The sequence below is a fragment of the Tympanuchus pallidicinctus genome, unplaced genomic scaffold, assembly GCF_026119805.1.
Source record: "Tympanuchus pallidicinctus isolate F22 unplaced genomic scaffold, pur_lepc_1.0 scaffold2, whole genome shotgun sequence".
Taxonomy (NCBI): domain Eukaryota; kingdom Metazoa; phylum Chordata; class Aves; order Galliformes; family Phasianidae; genus Tympanuchus; species Tympanuchus pallidicinctus.
In genome coordinates, this window is record NW_026294721.1 from 9,627,099 (window position 1) to 9,647,128 (window position 20,030).

Sequence of the window (20,030 nt, forward strand, 5' to 3'; positions counted from 1 at the left end):
CTTCTTAAGCAAACCATTTTTCAGAAATTGTTACAACAGGAACTACACATCACCTTACTATGTTGTCCCGCTCCTGAGAGCTGTACTTTACCTTATTCTCCTTCCCCTTATTCCAACAACGTAACTACATTCAAATACCCCTCAAAGTATAAAGTTTATCTCTTTTGAAATGTTTATGCCCTGTGTGTAACAAAGTAACGATTAGTGTTACAGTCAAGATGTCTGTACGCCATTGCAGAGCCTTTGGGAAAGGCTGAGTCAAAACCTGCCCCTGTTAGAGGAAGGTAAGGGAGCAGTGCACACACAGCACAGTAGATAATGTAACACATGACCTACTGCAATTGTTAGGTTAGTTATCTTTTTCCAAGATCAGAAGAGAAATATAAAAGGAGAGGAGGGGAACACAACACTGAGAGTTCTTTGCAATCTGCTATCTGAAAGGCAAGGAAGTAAACAAAGTGGCTTTGAAACTGTTCTGAAAATTTTTCCAGTTTCATCTTTCACTGCTCCTCTGATGGGCTTCAATTGTTTCCTTCATTTTTCAGATTCCTTGTGTTCTTACAGAATTCTCAGATGCATTACTCACTCAACCTTAGATTTGTCCTGTAATCAGTTCCAAGTTCTAACCTTCACAATTTCTCAGAAAGCTTTTCATCAAATCAATAATCATTTTGAATCAGTATGAGAGAAAGAATGGTATGTTTTTTTTTTTTTTTTTTAAAGAAAAACAAACAAAATCCAGAAGTATTGACATTTTACTATAATCTTTTCATATAAATGTTACAGAAACTAAAATATAGGAGAACTTGCAAACTAACTAGAAGAATAAAATAGATTGGAACAAGAAGAGAAACCTCCAAATTTTGAAGGTTCTCATGCACTAAGCAGTCCCAAAGTCAGTCAAATACACTTCTGTACACAAGCTTCAACATAAGTGGCAGCATTTTATCATTGTATTTGTTTTTTCTTTTTAATAGTCTCAGACTGTCTTAGCTCCTCAGTCCCATGAGCATATGGACAAGATTCAGAAGGCAAAGAACAACCGTCAGGATGATGAATGAAAAACCAACAGAGACGTGTTTTAAATGCTTCAGCTGAAAGGCATCGTTTTACTTCAGGCTTAGTTTTCCTCGATGGCTTCTCTTTCCTCCAGTCACGAATATGAACTCTCCCATCTAGCACTAAGATTAAAAAACAAACACAAATTCAGCTGTTAATACACAGCCATGGGAATTGTACTGGAAAAAATTCATAGTGACAGTCAGCCAATAACATGCTTTCAACAAATGGATCACTCAGACAAAACTAAATGTACCATTTATATAGAAAAAGAAAGTAATACATAAACTGAAGTAATAGAGATAATCTAAACAAAAATAATTTATTTCTCTGTGAGATGTTTTTACTATCATGCTGAGGCATCTTTTTAGCATCTTCATAGAGGGTGCTTATAGAGGTTGGGTTTTTGTTTACCAAAATCCGTTAAAATAATTTATACTAAAACGCTCAGAATCTAGACTGAAATTTAGACTTTTCAGTCAAGTTTAACTGGATAGGAGGAGTAGAAATGATGATTGAAAAAAGCCAAGACAAACAAAAAAAAGGCCTGTTTATTCTTTACCTTCAAATACTTGATGATTGTTCTTCAGCAGTGTTTGCAGGCCTCCATATTCACTTTTCAGTCTCTTTAAAGTCTCCTTATTTAAATGTTCTGCTACTTCTTTCAAGGAAAGGCTTTCTGCAATAGATGTGGTGTAGCTATAAAAATGTATGTAACTAAATTCCTAGTAAGCCCTAACTTCTGCATAAATTGTTGCTTATGAAACAGAACCTAAGAATTACCTGTAAGTACTGCAGCAACTCTGTGCTCTCAACCTCACAAATATAAAATGTATGTTTTCTATGTATGTAGTCTGTAAAATGGCAGTTTTCATTCAACAGTGCTCAAGTCAGAATTTGCGTCCTCCCTTCTTTTTTCCCCTCTTCAGTAACATACAATCTTCACTGTGCCAAGCATTCTTTTTGTACAAACGTAGTAAAAAGAAAAGGACTCAAAGGCTTTTCTATAATAACAATATATAACAAAGTACAGCAAGTAAATAATGAAATGGATGCAGGAAAACGGAACTTACTGACAGCTTATAAAACAAACAGCAACTTCTTTTCATTCTAAGGCTAAGACAACTAAAAACTGCTCATTTTGTTGTAAAAAAATGGCACATCAAAACACTTCTTAGAGAATTATACCAAGTTATTATCCAAAAATATATTTCAAATCCTTTCCATCTAGATGCAAAGTTATGTTTCTGAACAGTTTTGTTGTTTGTTTTTTTCTTTTTTTTTTTTTTTTAATTGATTCTGTCCTAGTATGTAAGTATTGAGTAAAAGAAAAACAAAAGAAGTTTCAGAATACACTTACGCATCTTATTTGCACTCCAGGGTGCAATAAAACACCACAAAAAAACAAAAACAAAAACTCTGCTACAATACTGTTGTAAGGATAGGAAGCAGTAGATATATAGTTCCTTTCAAACAGTTCTGGATCACCCAAGAGAGGCAGCAGTTACAATCCAGTAATACAGGAGGAACAGCTTATCCTTTCTGAGGATCAGTGCTCACTGAGTGTTCCAAAGGAGGTGATCTCCAAGCAGAGATGCTTCCCCTGTGGCTGCCAGCCCTTAAATGAGGTTAAGGAGGGTGGACCCTGGGTCCTTCCAGTCACACAGGTGAATTGCTTCTACCTATAGCTTCCAAAGGCTGGCTACATTCTTTCAAGAGGTAATCATTGGCTCAGGTCGTAACCTAACTGTTCCTACACACTGTTCACAGTATTTCCTAAAGTCTATCTCACTTGCCAAATTTAGAACCATAAATTCATCAGAAAATACATCCCCCACCAGCAGAAGCAACAGGCAATGGAGCAATGCTAGAAAGACTATCTCACCTCCTTGATTCCAGGTATTGTTATTTCCACCACGCGTATTAGAACATGATCCTGCAGGGACAGCATTTAACAGCAAGTTTGCCACATTCAGAACAACACCATCTACAAAATCCCGAGGGAGGGCAGCACAATTTCTGGTTTGTTCTATTTTTTCTCTGGGTTGAAATCCAGGCATCCAAATTCCATTAGCAGTCTCCATCACGTTTTCAGGGAGTTCTGAGCTGGCTCCTCTGCACACAGAGTGATCGTTATGATTAAATCCATCTTCTTTGTCACGTGCAACCACAGCACAGGTCTGACGATTACAAATAAACTGCTTTATCTGCTCACCCATCAAAGAATGTTCTGTAGGTGGATAGATCCTGTTTTTTCCAATAAGGCACACCTATCTTAGCAGAAACAGACATATCTCTATTTATACTGCAGCATTTATACAGTCTAATTCCTACATCAGAGTATTCAGTCAACAACCAAAATATGTTATATGGGTTTCTACACCTAACTGCCAGATATCCATTGAAACTCTATGCTCATTAACATCTGAGGGTTTTTTTAAATTATTTATTTAGTTCTAGTTTTAGCTTTTAAACACTGGTGACACAGAAGAAACCCAGTAGCCAAGCCATAATACATTTTGCCATACAAGCACAGCCCCAAACATTTAAATGATCTGACAGATTATTAAAAAAAAATAAAGCTGTACACCTCTTTCTGCTTTTCACTTTGAAATTCTTGATAAGAAAACCTACAAAGCTAAGTGCAAGTAACCAATATTGGCAGATGGAAAAATTAAAGCAGAAAGTGGAAGAGTTTTCCATCCTTCAGAGAAGTATATAGTAAATAACCATAAACCATTTCAATCTCTTTTGTATTTCAGATTGTAACCTGTCAGTCCAAAATTACCCTTTTTGTTGATGGAATTCTAAGGCAATCTTCTTCCACATGAAAACCACAGACACGTCCCACTTCAGCAACAAAATCAAGATATTCTCTGTACTGAGTCTTCTTGCTTTGTCTTCGGCTGTATTTTCCATGGAAATCAAAGAAGCAACATGGCAGCACAAAGTACCTACACAAATAGGAAGACCTACAAGAAGGACAATGAACTGCTAAATGGAAAGTTATTTTCAAGAACACACAAATTTAAGAAATAGCCTATCAGATAAAAGCATCGATGTAAAGTTTTATGAAGTGACAGAGCCTCAAGAAATTATATTTAGGTGATACTACTTCAGGATATTTATTGGTATGTTATTTGCTATAGTAAGTTACTGTGCCAACTTTGCAGGAATAAATCTCTAGGCATCAAACTACTACAGCAGAACAAGGAAATGCAGATCAACAGCAATTAATTTATTTTTAAACAAACTTCACATTCAAGAAATAAATACAAAATTCATTTTGAAATCTGAAAGCAGAATGCTACACTGAATTCTACGATAAAATAAATACAATTTCCATGTTTCTCCACTGGAAAACAGAAACATTTTCTAAAAAACAATCAATTGCCATCATAAGAAGCAAATCTTGCAAGAACAACTCGTGGGGTTACAAAAGAAGCAGTCTTCACCAAGCATGCATAGCAAATAATATTTCTATTAAATTCCACCCCTCCTGCTTCCCCAGGACCACCAAATACCTGGCAGCAATTACAGGTATCCATGGCGTTAATTCATCTGAATGGTTTCCTATCAGCCAGTCAGTATCTGGAAAGAGATGACTGTCACCTGGCACGATAGAAGATTCCTTTAAAACAAACAAACAAACAAAAAAAAACAACATAAATTTATTAAAAGTTTAATTCTATTTGTTAATAAAGCACTAAGCAACCATGTAAAATCCTAAAAGCAGAAAAACACAGGGGGAATGAGAACCACGGAAGAGAATAGTATTTTCTACAATTTGTACTTTTGCCAGGCACTAGTTTTTTAGAGCTACAAAAGATGGATCTGGCAACAATAATCCACAAAATACTAGTCACAGAGCAGAATAATAAGTCTGATGAAGAAAACTGGCATCTTAAATACATGTAAACAAATATCATACATCACTTATGATTTCTTGCTACTTGTCACATTCATTTCTGCTATATGTATTTTCAGAGTCCTACTCCCTTTGCTATGTATTACAGACCTAGGTCATTAATTAATCATAGCTTCCCTACTATCTTCTCCTCTTTCAAAGGCATTTCCTAAATTAAATCTCACTATACAGAATACCACGCTTCATGAATAATAGAACTAATCCAGCCTAAAACCTCTTGTGCATATGTTGCCAGTGCATTCTTGTCCAAGCTGTGTTAGAACTGCCTTATGATACATGTGATATCAGGAGCAAATATAGGAATCAATATGTTAGGAAAGAAAGTTTCACTGGTGATCTTTACAATAGCATTCTACTTGTGAGAATTCAGTGCACAGAACCAAGGAGACACCACCTCTTGACACCAAATTATTGACTCAAAGAATAGCTGCTAGTATAAAAAAATACCCTATTCTGCTATTCTTTAAAATTTAAAAACAAAACAAAAAAATCCCCACAACTACAAAACTCACCAAACACAGGACAAGTTCCTCAGTTCAAATTTAAGAAGCTCCGAAGTGCCTTTAGCATCTTAGTTTTTGTCTTTAGCATCTTAGCTTTAGTCTTTAGCATCTTAGCTTTAGTCTTTAGCATCTTAGTCACTCACAGGAATTCAAAAAAGTTAACATGGAATTGCAGAAGTATCAGTCAATTTCTATTCCATTCTTATTCTACTCATCAGAAAGCACTGGTTTGGGTATTGTTAAGTATCAAAATGGTACACTGTTGTATACAATAAGCACCAACTCTATCATTTTTTATTTATGCATATAGATGTCCAGATGATATACATAACAAATTTCTTTCCAGCAAATTGGTACACATTAAAACAAGTGTTTGACTAAGCATGATAAACACTTGTCAAACAAGTCACTCCTACATTATATTTCAGTTTTGATTATTCAGTTTAGACATAGCATCAATGTTGTACTCTGCATTTTGACAGTGACCCATAATTAAATTTATATTCAACATATCTCACAGAAATTTGGCAATACAGAGTGACACTTGTTACGTTCCTTTATATTGTTAGTATTGGCACTGATTGCCAGGGATGGCAATACCTGAGGGCTGGAGCACCTTTCCTATGAAGAAAGGTTGAAGGAACTGGGCTAGTTTAGCTTGGAGAAGAGAAGGGAGACCTCAATGTGGCCTTCCAGTACTTGAAGGAAGCATATAAACAGAAGGGGGAACAGCTGTTTACGAGAGTGGATAGTGATAGGACAAGGGGGAATGGTTTTATACTGAGACAGCGGAGGTTTAGGTTAGACATTAGGAGGAAGTTTTTCACACAGAGGGTGGTGACACACTGGAACAGGTTGCCCAAGGAGATTATGGATGCCCCATTCCTGGAGGCATTCAAGGCCAGGCTGGATGTGGCTCTGGGCAGCCTGATTTAGTGGTTGGTGACCATGTACATAGCAGGGGGGTTGAAACTGGATGATCATTGTGGTCCTTTTCAACTCAGGCCATTCTATGATTCTATGATCTATTCTGCAACTCATGTTTTAAATTAAAATCAAAACAATATCAACTTCTGATGGTAAAAGGCTGTGAGCAGGTTCTTTCTCCTTCTGTGGGTACCATGGCTGGAGAAGCAATTCAAAATCATCATTCCTGCTTACTAGGCCACTCCCTCCCACATAAGTTAGTAGTTTCTTCCATCTACATTCTGAATATTTTTGTTTCTATACGGCTTTTTAAAGTGTTCTGTACAAATTCCATTTTTCTCCCTTACACAAGACAAATAAGACCACCCTCTTCATGCTGCAGAGTGGTAACTGTTGCTCAAGAGTTTTTCATGTGCCAGGAAATCTGAGAAATTGTAAATAGTCAAATCCTAATATAAAATGAATGTACAAAATTCAAAGATTTCCACAATTCAAAAAAAGGGGCAGAAAAAGTATATATAAAACAAAGAAAAAGAGAAGACACTGTTCAGTACGATCAAAAGTAACTTCATATAGCATAAAAGGAATGAAGGAGCACTACAGCTTCATGCTTTGGATGGCTTCTTGAAGCTGTTTGTAAGATCTAATTGCAGACTGTAAGAAAGGAATCTGGCAGTTTTGGTAACCTATACCTAAAATGACAGTGGCAAAGAGAAGACTCCAACGAAATGAATGTGACAGTTCCACTTCCAAAGCAAGAAAGCCGCTGCTCCCTCTGTTGATCTGAACTAAGTTGTCAGAATTTGAAAACTTGTTGAATGAACTTTTAAGCAAAACTACTAGAGAATAGCTACAGGTTGTATTTTTATATAGGAAGCTCACAATCTTTGACAGAATTAGATGAGAAACTCTGGAAATTCAGAGAACAAGAAGCTAGGAACATCTCATTTCCAAAGGACAACTGTTCACCACATTAACAAGAATTAAACCAAAATCAGACAGAGCTCAAACAAATGATGTTGTGCTCAAATTGTTCCTGTCCTCATAAAAAAAAGGATGAGGAACTTTAAATACAATCCCTCTTTCAAACTGGTTTTACTTTCCAGTTTTTTGAAGATCGTGATTGCAATGAATTACCACAAGGCCAGTACAGAAGACAGTCACAGAATCATGAGTTGGACGAAACCTTTAAAGGTCATCTAGTCCAACTCCCCTGCAATGAACGGGGACACCTACAGCACTACTGGGTGCTCAGAGCCCTGTCCAGCTTGACCTTGGATGTCTCCAAGGACATCACATCCACTACCTCTCCAGGCAACCTGTGCCAATGCCTTACCACCCTTATAAGGAGAAAGTTTTTTTTTACAATATCCAACCTAAGTCCAGTTGAAACTATTTCTTCTTGTCCTGTCACAATAGACTCCGCTAAAGAGCCTGTCCCCTTTTTCTTATAGCCTCCCTTTACATACCAGAAGTCTGCTCTCAGATTTTCCCAGAACATTCTCTTGTCAGGCAGAATAGCCCCAGCTCTCTCAGCCCGTCCTCCTAGGGAAGGTGTTCCAAACCACCGATGGTTTTTGCAGTCTCTCTCTAGACGTGCTCTAAAAGGTCCATATCTCTTCTTTTCTGTTGAGCCTCTTTTGAGGTCCAGCACTTTTGTTCCAAACAGCACAGTGCAATACAAGATCAGAGTTACACTCCGAGTGATTCTGCTATTAATCCACAACTTTGGATATTAACATATTTTATCAAGTACAGCATTGCAAACAAAGCTGTCTGCAATTGTACTTCCAGTAAAATCAAGGACTGTCTCCTAGTGTTAATGTTTGCACAAATAATAGGAAATCACTCTTTTAAGCTGCAAATAAGCAAACTGCAAACATGCAATAACATGATACAGCATTGCTCTATCAATACTCCCTTATAGCTACCTCTAGTACGTATGGGTGGCACTATACCAAAGCCATATAATGCTTTAGACAATTGTCTACAATCCACTGTGTTTAATTATACTTTTTATCAACACAGTCTGAAGCAATGAACAAACGAATAAAGTTACATACATTTGTATAATACCTCTAAATGAGTTTCTGGTCCATACATGTCCCATATTTTTCTTCTCCTCACGTCAATTCCTCGACCTAAGTGCTGAAATATTTGACCAACAAAGTATCATTTTTAAGCACCATTTTTAGTAGAAATTCTCAAACAAATCTACATGTTAACACTGACTTCTTCAGTCACACAACAAAATACAGCTTCATTTCAGGCAAAAGTCAATAGTCCACACAGTTCTTGCTGGAAAAAAAACCATCTGAACCACTGATTTATTGGAGTCTAAATACACTTTCTCTTGCACAAGCTGATATGAAAAGGAATAACTGGAAATTAAGTTATAAACAAAAAAATCCATTAAGTAACTGTATTTGAAGTTCAGAATCCTGTGTAGTAGTAATATTTACTGCAAATTAAATACTAATGAGTCTCATGAAATTTTCAGACATAATTTTTGATAGACAATAATGTATTTGTCAATGAGGTAGAAAAAAGAAACATCCACAGGGAAAGACAGTATCCAGTATTAGACCAAATTTTTCTGGTCACACAAGAACATAAAAGTTTGTTTAATGAACACTTCCTCTACAATTTTACTAGGTTTTCCCAGAAGTTCTAAATGAAATTTAGTCAACTGAGTCACTGAGTTCTGTTGAATCGCAGAGAGCTTCTTTGCTGCTTTTGTTTCAAAACATGAGCTTCAGGAATCTGAATTTTGCTGCTGCCAAAAAAGCAGCACTACCAGAAACAAAGCTCATTGGTTAGACCTTTCAATATAAGAAATCTCTGAGCTGCATTTTACGTACAAAAACATTTTCAGGCTTTAATGAGTAGACCTCAGTTTTGATAAAATTCTTTTAAAAAATCTGCTCTAAAGATAATGCAAAAGAGAATCTCTACTTTAAAACTACCCATTTCTTTCTGATAAGTTTACAACATGATTAAATTATACTGCTACTTTTCCTTTTCCTCCAATTTCCTTCATTTTTTCTTGCCTCAGAAAGATAAGTAGCTTTCAGGACAACCTACTGCACTAATAAAAACAGCTGATTAATCTAAAGTTTCTAAAGCTTTGCTAAGACTTTTTTTTGGTAACTAGAGAGTAACAAAGCCTTGTTCTAATAACAAGAATTAACTGCATTTTGGCTACTTGCATGCCAGATTAAAGAAAACCAAAACAAGAATCTTGAATTATATTTTTTCATTATTGTAAAATGCACTCTATTTACCCCTTCGTTGCTAAGAATATGCACCAGTAGACCATTTCCACATCCCAGATCTACAAATGACTGTTTCTTGGCCAATCCTTTTTCCTTTCTCTCTTCTTCCCAGAGAACCTAAGACAAGAAAAGAAAGCTTTTTTGACTTACACTCTCACATTTCCCTAGCAAAAAGCAGACAATGAATGGAAAATGCTGGGAGACAAAGGAGATGTGACAACGCAGTTGCTGTACTTGCAGAGAAAGCAACTTGAGGAAGAAAGAAAAGAAAAAAAAAAACAAACACAAACTCTAGAACTGCTTATGGAGAGAAGGAGATCATATTTTAGAGTATCAAGCTTTTTTTTTTTTAAAGTGCTAAGCAACCTTCACTCACTCCTGAGCATCTGGAAGTAGAAACTGATCAAAGAACACAGAGATAAAATAAGGTGATAAAACAAATGGCCCAAGAAATTAACATTGGGAAGAAAGGGAGAGTAGCTAGCAAACTTCCAACAGTGTATCTGCAAGTAATACTACGGAAGAGCTTATATCCACTGTATAAAAGAAAGAACTGATGACAATGCTGAAAATCAAAACCAAAATTCTTTTTATAATGAACTGGCTATAAAATGGTACGTGCAATTTCCCACCAACTTGGTAAGAATTTTTCGTTTACTTTGCAAGAGTCAGCTGCCACAAATTCTGAATCAGTTGAAGGGATCCCAGAGCTTTCAGCCCAGTCCTGGTCCCTGCTCTGTAAATAGGAACTTACTCCCACATAATAATGCTATTTTGAACTCGTTATCTTAATAACTGCATGTCTGCCTGCAAGACCTGGAGTAGATCCCTGCTGTGTCTGTCAAAAACTTTTTCCCCTTCAATGACGAATGTGTAGCTTCTTAACACTTCCCTTTTATTTTTCCTATGAGTAACAAAAATTGTCAAGAATATTTACCTATGAAAATAAATATTTGGTAAATTGCTGCTTATTAATATGTCAGTTTAGCTAGGGGAAAAAGTTGCAGAAACACCATAAGATCATCAGGTTGTGTTTATATTTTTAAATGTAACAGTCATTGCACTTTTGCATTCCAGGCTGTATGCTTAAATCAGAACAAAAGCAAAAATACCAAAAACAAACAACCACAAGCACACACTCACACCCTTTTATCACACCTCCTCCTTTTTTTTTTTTTTTTTTATACCTTCAGGTCAATCGAAAAACTGCAACAACTATAAAACGAAAATACTGATTTTCTTCAGAAAGCTTCTTCTGTTAGAAGACACAAGCTTGTAAATATTAGATGAAACAGGCCGGGAAAACTGATGTTCTTTACTCCAGGGAGGCCTTATAGAGCTCTCCAGTACTTAAAGGGATTTACAGGAAAGATGGGGAAGGAATCTTTACCGGAAGGGCAGTGATAGGACAAGAGATAACAGCTTTAAACTAAAATAGGGTAGATTTAGATTAGGTAATTGGAAGAAGTTATTTACAATGAGAGTGGTGAGGCACTGGAACAGGCTGTCCAGAGAAGCTGTAGATGCCCCATCCCCAGGTCAGGCTGGATGACGCTTTGAGTAACCTGGTCAAGCAGGAGGTGTCCCTGCCTATGGAATTGGGTTGGGACCAGATGGTCTTCAAGCTCATTTCCAACCCAATCCATCCCATGATTCTGTGATTATTGAGCAAAACAGCTCCTTACCAGCAAATAAGTGGCAATGGCAACATCTTCATAAACAAACTTCTCAGGATCTGTCACTTCAGGCCATACCTTCAGAGGAAAAATGAAAATAAAATCATTTTAAATACTTCAAGAAGTGCTCAGTTAAAGAAGATGCATATCCAGAGCTCTTTAACAGGATTCTGCACTTGACAAGTTTTGCATTTTAACCTGATTAAAATATAGACAGAAAACAAATATAAACTGCAAGATTTTGTGATTCACAGAAAACAACTGCATAAAAAAAAAAAAAAAGTCTGCTATTGTTCAATCAGTAAAGTTTCCAAGAATTTTAAGGCTCTCAAGTAAACTGCTGTATCTGTTCATTAGAGTACACATCATTTTGCTTATTCTAATTCTTACAGCAAAAACATTAACATTATTCCTATTAAACACATAAATAAAATTAGTATTCATAAATTTATTTTCAAAACATATGGGACATAGAATTACCCTGGCACAACAGAACAGTTCGTTCTGTTCTTGACGTTTTACAAGACCATTTACTAATTTCTTCATTTATAGCTAGACTTTTGTCTCTACCAAATTATGCCACATAATATTTAAGATTGTCATCATCATTTTTTGGTGTTTCCAAGATAAAAAACTAAAAACACTGCTCCTCTGACTCAGACATATATATCAATGCACCTACCTTAAATAGAGTACTAAATGTTTAGCCTACTTACTACTATTGGTGCTTCCTGACCCTTTGAGGCTTTGAAGGACATACCATATTTATGCTTAATTGTGAAAATCATTTAGTACTTCCATCCACTGATCTGCTGCTAACTCCTTACATGAAGGCAAGCATTATGGTAAATGTCTGACTCCACATGATATTCAGCACAAATTTGGCTCAGAATTCTGCATTTCCAGTTTAGTTCTTCCAAATACTATGAAAATTATTATTTTTTCCTTTACGTACACAGTAAAAGATGAAAAAACAACACAATAAACTATACTGAGTACAATTCAAGTAAATTACTTTAAAACAAATAGCAACAGACAGTTTCATAAGACAAGAAACAACAATAAAAAGCAGTGACAAGAAAGAATGAGGTCACCACATTTGTCACCTAACTTACCTTTACCATTTCCTTGTATTTTTCTTTAAGGTCTTGATAAACCTTGCTATATTTTGCTACGGGAATGAGTGACAGCGTACTTCTGAACTCACTGCACTTTTGCTCCACAGACCACTTAGCCAGTTTGGACAAAAGTACATCTCCAAGCCATGATAGTTTGGGGTATGTTATTCCATCTGAAAACCAATCTTTTGAAGATGGAGCTATAATAGACACAGACCTTAAAAAATAAAATAAAAACTTTAATGGAGCGTACTTATACATCTCACTACCTCTATGTAAAAAGATAATAATCAAGACTGAAAAATATTTCTTCTACATTGATTTTAGTATTTTGTGTTTAATAGAACACCATGCACTCAGATCACACCACTAGTCATTTATTAATTACACAAATTATGAAAACCAAATCCCCTAGATATCAATATTAAAATACGATGTGATCCTTGCAATAATTCAGGATTTCCTTTCTCTCTCACTTGCAGCACTTACCATTCCTCATCTCTTATGTGTGTAAATTGAATTTGATATATATTGCACTTTTTAATTCGGTATTTTCCTTCGCTGTTTTCCTCCAAAGGCAGAAAGGTTACAGTTCCATTGCAAACATCTGAAAATATATGTAAATAGCGATATATTATTCCATGGTACTAACTACATTGTTCAGCACAAAAAATAAATTCATTTCCTTGCTATATTAACTGCAAACTATTGAGGACAACGCTTTACTGCTGCTTTCTCCTACCACAGTAAATCTGGAGTCCTGGGATGCACATTTCAAATTAACAGAAGTGTAACCTCCTACAGAGGCTGAGGATGCTCTGTTCCTCAAAGTGTTCACGGCTGGGTTGGATTGGGCCCTGGGCAGCATGGTCTAGTACTAAAAGTGGAAGTTGGTGGCCCTGCCTGCAGCAGGGGATTGGAGCTTGATGATCCCTGAGGTCTCTTCCAACCCAAGCCATTCTATGATTATATGATTGTACGTATCACTCTAACATTAGGCAAACTATCAGAGCAATGTTATCAACTAATCAGTAATACTATCAGCAATTATTTTGTTTGGTACTGCCTGAGAAGGTCTGCTTTTAGGTAAAGTTAAGTGATGTAACATTTAAAGTTATGCTCACACTACTGATCTTAATGGTATCTCTCACCTGTGGAATAAAGTGCTTTTGCCCAAGGACAGAGTTTCAAAACTTACAGGCTTAGGAAATGCTGAGATAAGCAGACTAACAGATGGCCATGCCCCTCAGTGTCTCTACCATATTTCGTGAAGCTATTCTGGAACTTCTGTTGCATTTCATTTTCTAACATGACCTATACAATTAACTCCTACACAAGGAAGAACAGAGTGTCTTTTGAAACAACCAATAAAAAAAAGGAGATGGCAGCACAAATGGCATCACACGCTACATCTTAATGCTTAATTTATCTTAATTTATTCTCTATTTTGTTCCTAGAGATAACTCTAATGGAAGTTATGCTGTGCCACAATGCATTCATTATTACTTTACACGCCAGTTACAGCAGTGCTTTTAGCTTCTGCTTATCCAAGGGGATTTCTTTAGAATAATGTTTCCTATTCTGAAAACTGCCTGCTATCATCAAAGCACTCTAAAAACTGCAGATCTGCAAAATTAGAATACTAGGTGGGTACAGTAACCAAAACACCCACGGATTCCAAAAGCCCAGACTTCCTACGCTCGTTTGCAGCCATTTCCCCTTGTCCTATCGCCACTCAGTGCCGGTGCGGCCCCACCACAGAACAGAAACGCCTGAACAAGTCACCTTGCACCACCAGCTCCTTCATCGGCAGGGCGAGAAGCCCCGCGGGCCGCGCCCGGGGCAGCAGAACCCTCAGCACAGCACGCAGCTCTCGACCTGGCCCGGCCGCAAGGAAAGGCAGCAGCTCCCCGCGCAGCTCCCTCCAGAGCCGGCCCAGCTCCACAGCCCCCGCCGGCTCCTCGCCGCTCCCGAGGTGGGGAGACGTATCTCCATCCTCCCCGAAAAACACCGCGCCCTCCTCCTCGATGGCGGCGCCGCACAGCCGCCTGTTGGCCACCTGCGGCTTCTCCAGCCACACGCGCACCGCCGCCCAGAAGCCGCGGGGCAACGTCGCCCCGCCGCCCTGCACTGCAGCCGTGCCGAGCAGCACCATGGCCGGCAGGAGGAGGCGGGGCGTCGCAGGATGCTGCCGTCACTTCCCGAGGCGGAGACGGCGACGAGCGGAGGTAAACGGCGTGTCAGTGCGCTCCTCTAATTAGCTGCCAGTCGGCTGGACTTGTGCGAGGTGTTTCGCGTGGCTCTGTCAAACCTCATCTCTTAATTGGAGAGATGCGGGAGATACTATTAGGTGGGGAAAGGGTTTGGTTGGGTGGTCGCAGCCAGAGAGTCGTGGTCAGTGGCTCTGTGTGTAGGTGGAGGCCGAGCAGTGTCTCCCAGCGGTCCATCTTGGCACCGGTGCTGTTTAACATCTTTAACAGTGACGTGGATGACAGAATTGAACGTTCCCGCAGCATGTTTGCTGATGGTGGTGAGTTGAGTGGTTCAGCTGAGTGGTGCGGTTGACACCATAGAAGGAAAGGAGGCTATCCAGAGGGACCTGGACAGGCTTAAAAAGTGGTCCCGTGTGAACCTAGTGAGATTCAACAAGGCCAAGTGCAATTCCTTGCACCTGGGTCTGGGCAATCCCAATTACAAGTACAGAAGGGAAGAAGCAGTCACTGAGAGCAGCCCTGCAAGGAATGATTTAGGGGTTCTAGTGAGTAAAAAGCTGGGCATGAGCCAGCAGTGTGCTCTTGCAGCCTGGAAGGCCAGTGATATACTGGGCTGAATCAAAAAGGGAGTGTCCAGCAGGGCAGAGAGATTTTCCCTCTACTTTGTTTTTGTGAGGCCTATCTGGAGTACTGTGTCCAGGCCTGGGGCCCCCAGCACAATAAAGATATGGAGCTGTTGGAGTGGGTGCAGAGGAGGTGCACAAAGATGATCAGAGGGCTGGAGCAACTCTCTTCTGAGGAATTTGGGCTTGTTTAGTTTGGAGGAAAGAAGGCTCCAGGGAGGGCTCTTTCACAGAATCACAGAATGGCCAGGGTTGGAAGGGACCTCAAGGATCATGAATCTCCCCATTTAATGCTAGACCAGGCTGCCCAGGGCCCCATCCTATCTGGCCTTGAACACCTCCAGGGACGGGAGGACCTCTCTGCGCAGCCTGTTCCAGCACCTCACCACTCTCTCTGTAAAGAATTTCCCCCTGACATCCGACACAAATCTCCACCCCCTCAACTGAAAACCATTTCCCCTTGTCCTGCAGTTATCAACCCTTTGAAAGAGCTGATTCCCCTCCTGTTTGTAGGCTCCCTTTAGGTACTGAAAGGCTGCAATGAGGTCACCCCGTGGCCTTCTTTTCTCCAAGCTGAACAAGCCCAGCTCCCTCGGCCTGTCTTCATAGGGGAGGTGCTCTAGTCCCCTGATCATCTTCATTGCCTCCCTCTGGACCCTCTCCAACAGCTCCCCATCTTTTCTGTACTGGGGGCTCCAGACCTGGATGCAGTATTCTAGATGGGGCCTCAGAAGAGCAGAGTAGAGGGGAAGAATCACGTCCCTGTCCCTGCTGGCCACCCCTCTTCTGATGGAAGAAGGCTCTTTCCTGCCTTCCAGTAATTGAAGGGAACTTGCAAGCAGGTCTGGGACCAGCTTTTTGCACAGTCTGATAGTGACAGGACAAAGGGGAATAGCATTAAACTAGAAGAGGGAAGATTCACAGTCATAGAATCACCGACATTGGAAAAGACCTTCAAGATCGTCCCATCTAACCATCCACCTACCACCAATATTTCCCACTAAAACGTGTCCCTTTGTACAACATCCAAATATTTCATGAACATCTCCAGGGACCAGTGACTCCTCCACCTCCTTGGGCAGCCCATTCCTGCACCTGACCACTCTCTTGGAGAGAGTATTTCCTAAAGTCCAACCTAAATCTCTCTGGTGCAACTTGAGGCCATTCCCTCTAGTCCTATTGCTAGTTCCATGGGAGAAGAGGCCAATCCCCATTTTGCCACCACCTCCTTTCAGGGAGTTGTAGAGAGCAATAGGGTCTCCCCAGAGGCTCCTCCAGACTGAACAATCCCAGTTCCCTCAGCCGCTCTTCGTAAGACTTGTGCTCCAGACCCCTCACAGCTCTGTTGTCCTTCTCTGAACACATTCCAGGGCATCAATGTCTTTCTTGTAGTGAGGAGCCCAAAACAGAACACAGTACTTGGCCTTATCAGAGCTGAGTAGAGAGGACGATCATTTTTCCTGCTCCTGCTGGCAGCACTATTTCTTGTACAAGCCAGGATGCCATTGGCCTTCTTGGTAACCTGGGCAAGGTTAGATGGTTTGATGTTACAAAGAAATTCTTTGCTCAGGGTGGTAAAAGCACTGGCACAGGCTGAGAAGCTGTGAGAAGTTCCATCCTGGAGGTGCTCATGGACAGGTTAGATGGGAGTCCTGGGCAACCTGATCTGATGGCTAGTAGCTCTGCCATGGCACTGGGTTTGCAACTGGACAATGTTTTGGTCCCTTCCAGCCTGAATGACTGTATGATTCTGTGATAACGTCCAACTTATGCTGACTGCAATACCTCAGTATAGAAATGCCTTTCTGACCCCTTCTGTTTGAGGAAGCACATCTCAGCACACTTTGGTATTAAAAAGTACCACCTCCTGCAATCATTATTTTGCACTTCAACCAAAAAAATCAAGTCACCTGAATTTTGGCAGTTCAAATAGAGATTCTACAACTGAAACTCCGAAGAGGGTTGTCTAGTCTTAAGCTTGAATTACTAACAAATTACTAACTTCCAGATAAAAAAGCTTTTTAACTCAGCATTTTTTGTGTGAAATTATAGCAATTTTCAGTGAGTTCTAAATAATCCATATTGATATTTTCTGCCATGTCCTTAGGTTGATTTCAAAACGTCAGCAGAACTCAGTTCCATGGGGCTGAAAGCAGCATGGAAGTGATTCTCTGGGGCCATCTTCAGCTGTATTTCTTATTGTAATTGCCAGTTTTGATTTACTAATTAATTTTAAGATTGCTTGCTTAGACCTAACTTGTATCAAAACATAGTCGGGAGGTAGAGAAAAATTTAAAATTTTTTTTGCAGTGCAGGACTTTTTTCATGAAAGCACAGATTTTAGCATTTCAGCAATCTCACTGATCTGCAGTGTAAGTAAAGTCTGACACCTTTAAATAAAATTGCAGTGTTCTGATGCCAGATTTTCTCTGTTCTGAGCTAGAAACCTTGAACTTCTGCCTGATTTAATGCTTTCCAGTTCACTTCTGTTTGCTGGTAGGAGGTGAATGTCTGTTTGGCATCGGGCTGAAATGCTCTTTCCCAGTGCCTGAAGTTTGGTGGTTTTTTTGTTGTTGTTGTTTGAGTTTTGTTTGTTCCAGCTTGTAACGCAATGGAAAGTACAATGATAGTAGCAGGGTGGCCCAATCCTTAAATGAGGTCTGGGAAGAGGTGAATCTGGTCTCCATCCATTCTGGTAACTTAGATGCATTGCATGCAGCTGAGCTCCCTGGGTTGACCCTGCCTTCCCATCGGTACTCAATCACTGAGTTAAGCTGTGACTTAGCATTTCCACTACACATCTCATCACTGGAACTGCGCTTGGAACCCATCTAGAAGTTGCACGTGGAAATATTGTCCTGCAGTCCTCCTCTGCTGCGTTTTTATTCTTTTCTTAGTAGGTTGTATGAAGCCAAATGAATGAAGGAGGAGTATCAAGATGATGAAGAAAAGGAATGACAGAAAAAAGTAGAATGCCAAATTAGCTGTTAAGGATGCTAAGAAGCATCCTTAGGAGGATTTACAGTCTTTGTACAGATTTTAGATAGTGGGAAAAATTCTATTGTGTTTCCCGAAAGCATGAGAAATTTAGCTTAAATTGCAAAATAGGTCATATTGCCAAGTTGAAAAAGAAAGAAAACACCACACCAAAAAAAGCCTTAATATCAAAAGATTATTTTTTTGAGAACTTTGCAGATGTGCGAGAGTAGATGATTATGACAGTTCCTGAATAAATATCTTGTGGGTTTGGGAAGTCTGCTTTCATACTTACTTACTTCACTCAGTTGAAGGAAATGGAAATATATTATCTTCCCTGGATCATCCCTTTATTAATACAGAATATTAACCAGTTCTGTTCCTGCTTTATATTGTTTTAAATTATATTTAAAAGGGTCAGATCACATTTTAATAACAAAGACTATGTAATTTATCTACATTTGATCAAAGGCATTTTTTCCTTAGTTTATGCAAAGCCAACTGGATTAGAAAAATGGACAGCCAAGCTTTTTGTTGGCTCTGCACTGCTTTACTCACACACTACAGAACAAGTCTGTGGGTTTAATGAACAACCCTTCTGATTTCTTAATCTGCAGTACTTCAGTGTGTAAAGTGAATTTTCTTTGTTGCAGTTTGACTAACAATGGCACCCATACTGAATGTGAAAGAAGCCACTGGCAATCAAAATTCCTGGAATACTTTGCTACCAGATTTCCCTAAGGGGCCTCTCTCCAAATATAGAAAGAAAGCTTCCTTCAACTGGAAAGAGATGGCAGTATTCCTTGATGGTGAGGATATCATCCGGCTTAAGGTAAGCAAGCAAGACAGTAAGCATTTTTAATTTTGGACTTATAGAAGCAAATACATGATTCTCAAACACACAGTATTTAATAATAGTCTTTAGATGTGGAGCATGAAGAAATTATTTTTGCACATCTGTTTTTCAGAACAGAACTGAATTTTTAAGCAAACTACATTGCTATCTAATAAGGCATGACCAGGTGCAGCATTACAGGACTTCCTTATTCTTTTCGAGCTGAGAGGAATCTGTATCTATCATATTTCTTCATGAGAGGCGTTAAATCATATAGCTCCTGGTTTTTACTTAATTACAATTAAAATTTTACAATTTACTTAAATTCATCTGAGTACATCCTACTACCAAACGTTATTTCTGGCATTCTTTGACCTGATAGAAGTTCCTACTGTCTTTGTGTTTGCAATAATGCTTATGGTGTGCGTTGGATAGTTTTGCTTGCCTAACTGAATGAAAGCTATCCCTACTAAAAAAAAGATTAATTGCAACACAAAACATGGTGTGGGAATACATGACCTGGGAGATGGAGGGGGAGACAGAATGAATATTTTGATGGTGATGCAGCATTCTGTGGATTTAAGCAAATCTTGTAGGTTCATCACAATTATTAAAATACTTGAAGGAGAACCAGAGACATCTTTCTGCATCTAACTGTTACACTTAAAAGAATGTGCAAAAAAAACAACTGCTCTGTGTCTGAAGGAGTTTCAAAACCGTAGGGGCAAATTATTAACACAGGGAGACGGAATGACCCTAACTTTCAAAGAAGAACATGGGGAATCTTCGCTTATACTTCTTTTTTACTGTAACATCCTCCTCAGAGAATAGGAGAGGCTTAATTGTTTTTGAAGATTTTACCAAAGAGAGTTTCCAAAATGACACAAAAAACAATTA

The 20,030-nt window shown here is 39.0% G+C and overlaps 2 protein-coding genes across 6 annotated transcripts in view; one reads left to right on the plus strand and one right to left on the minus strand.

The window, feature by feature from the left end:
• Positions 1 to 737: 737 nt before the first annotated feature.
• Positions 738 to 14,664, minus strand: TRMT44 (tRNA methyltransferase 44 homolog). Of its 4 annotated transcripts, none has more exons than XM_052682747.1 (11): positions 14,272 to 14,663; positions 12,976 to 13,093; positions 12,484 to 12,703; positions 11,378 to 11,446; positions 9,702 to 9,809; positions 8,481 to 8,565; positions 4,584 to 4,650; positions 3,848 to 4,031; positions 2,945 to 3,329; positions 1,622 to 1,738; positions 738 to 1,181 (listed from the first exon to the last, which is right to left on the minus strand). In XM_052682747.1, exons 1-11 carry the CDS (start codon positions 14,639 to 14,641, stop codon positions 949 to 951), a joined length of 1,956 nt encoding a protein of 651 aa, XP_052538707.1. In that variant the 5' UTR covers positions 14,642 to 14,663; the 3' UTR covers positions 738 to 948. The 4 variants fall into 4 exon arrangements, with proteins under 4 accessions (XP_052538707.1, XP_052538708.1, XP_052538706.1 ...); XM_052682748.1 differs by having other exon boundaries at positions 4,584 to 4,690; positions 8,494 to 8,565; positions 14,365 to 14,662; XM_052682746.1 differs by having other exon boundaries at positions 4,584 to 4,690; positions 8,494 to 8,565; positions 14,272 to 14,662.
• The window catches only part of ACOX3 (acyl-CoA oxidase 3, pristanoyl), a 33,888-nt gene continuing 28,476 nt past the window's right edge, over positions 14,619 to 20,030 (plus strand). The window contains exons 1-2 of one of the 2 annotated variants that reach the window (XM_052682745.1): positions 14,619 to 14,714; positions 18,952 to 19,130. In XM_052682745.1, coding sequence (XP_052538705.1) covers positions 18,963 to 19,130 — 168 coding nt within the window. In that variant the 5' untranslated portion in view covers positions 14,619 to 14,714; positions 18,952 to 18,962. Of the gene's footprint in view, positions 14,715 to 14,747; positions 14,837 to 18,951; positions 19,131 to 20,030 lie in introns of those variants that run through there. The other variant, XM_052682744.1, reaches the window with a different exon arrangement.

Bases quoted from the DNA above. Each gene is read 5' to 3' on its own strand.
- TRMT44 (XM_052682746.1), bottom strand. From the start codon at position 14,641: ATGGTGCTGCTCGGCACGGCTGCAGTGCAGGGCGGCGGGGCGACGTTG. The intron at 12,704-12,975 runs GTAAGTGCTGCA...TTATTTTTTAAG, and splicing joins CACATAAGAGATGAGGAATG to GTCTGTGTCTATTATAGCTC. The intron at 1,739-2,944 runs GTGAGATAGTCT...CATCTATTGCAG, and splicing joins CAATACCTGGAATCAAGGAG to AAAGCCTTTCCTTGAAAGAA.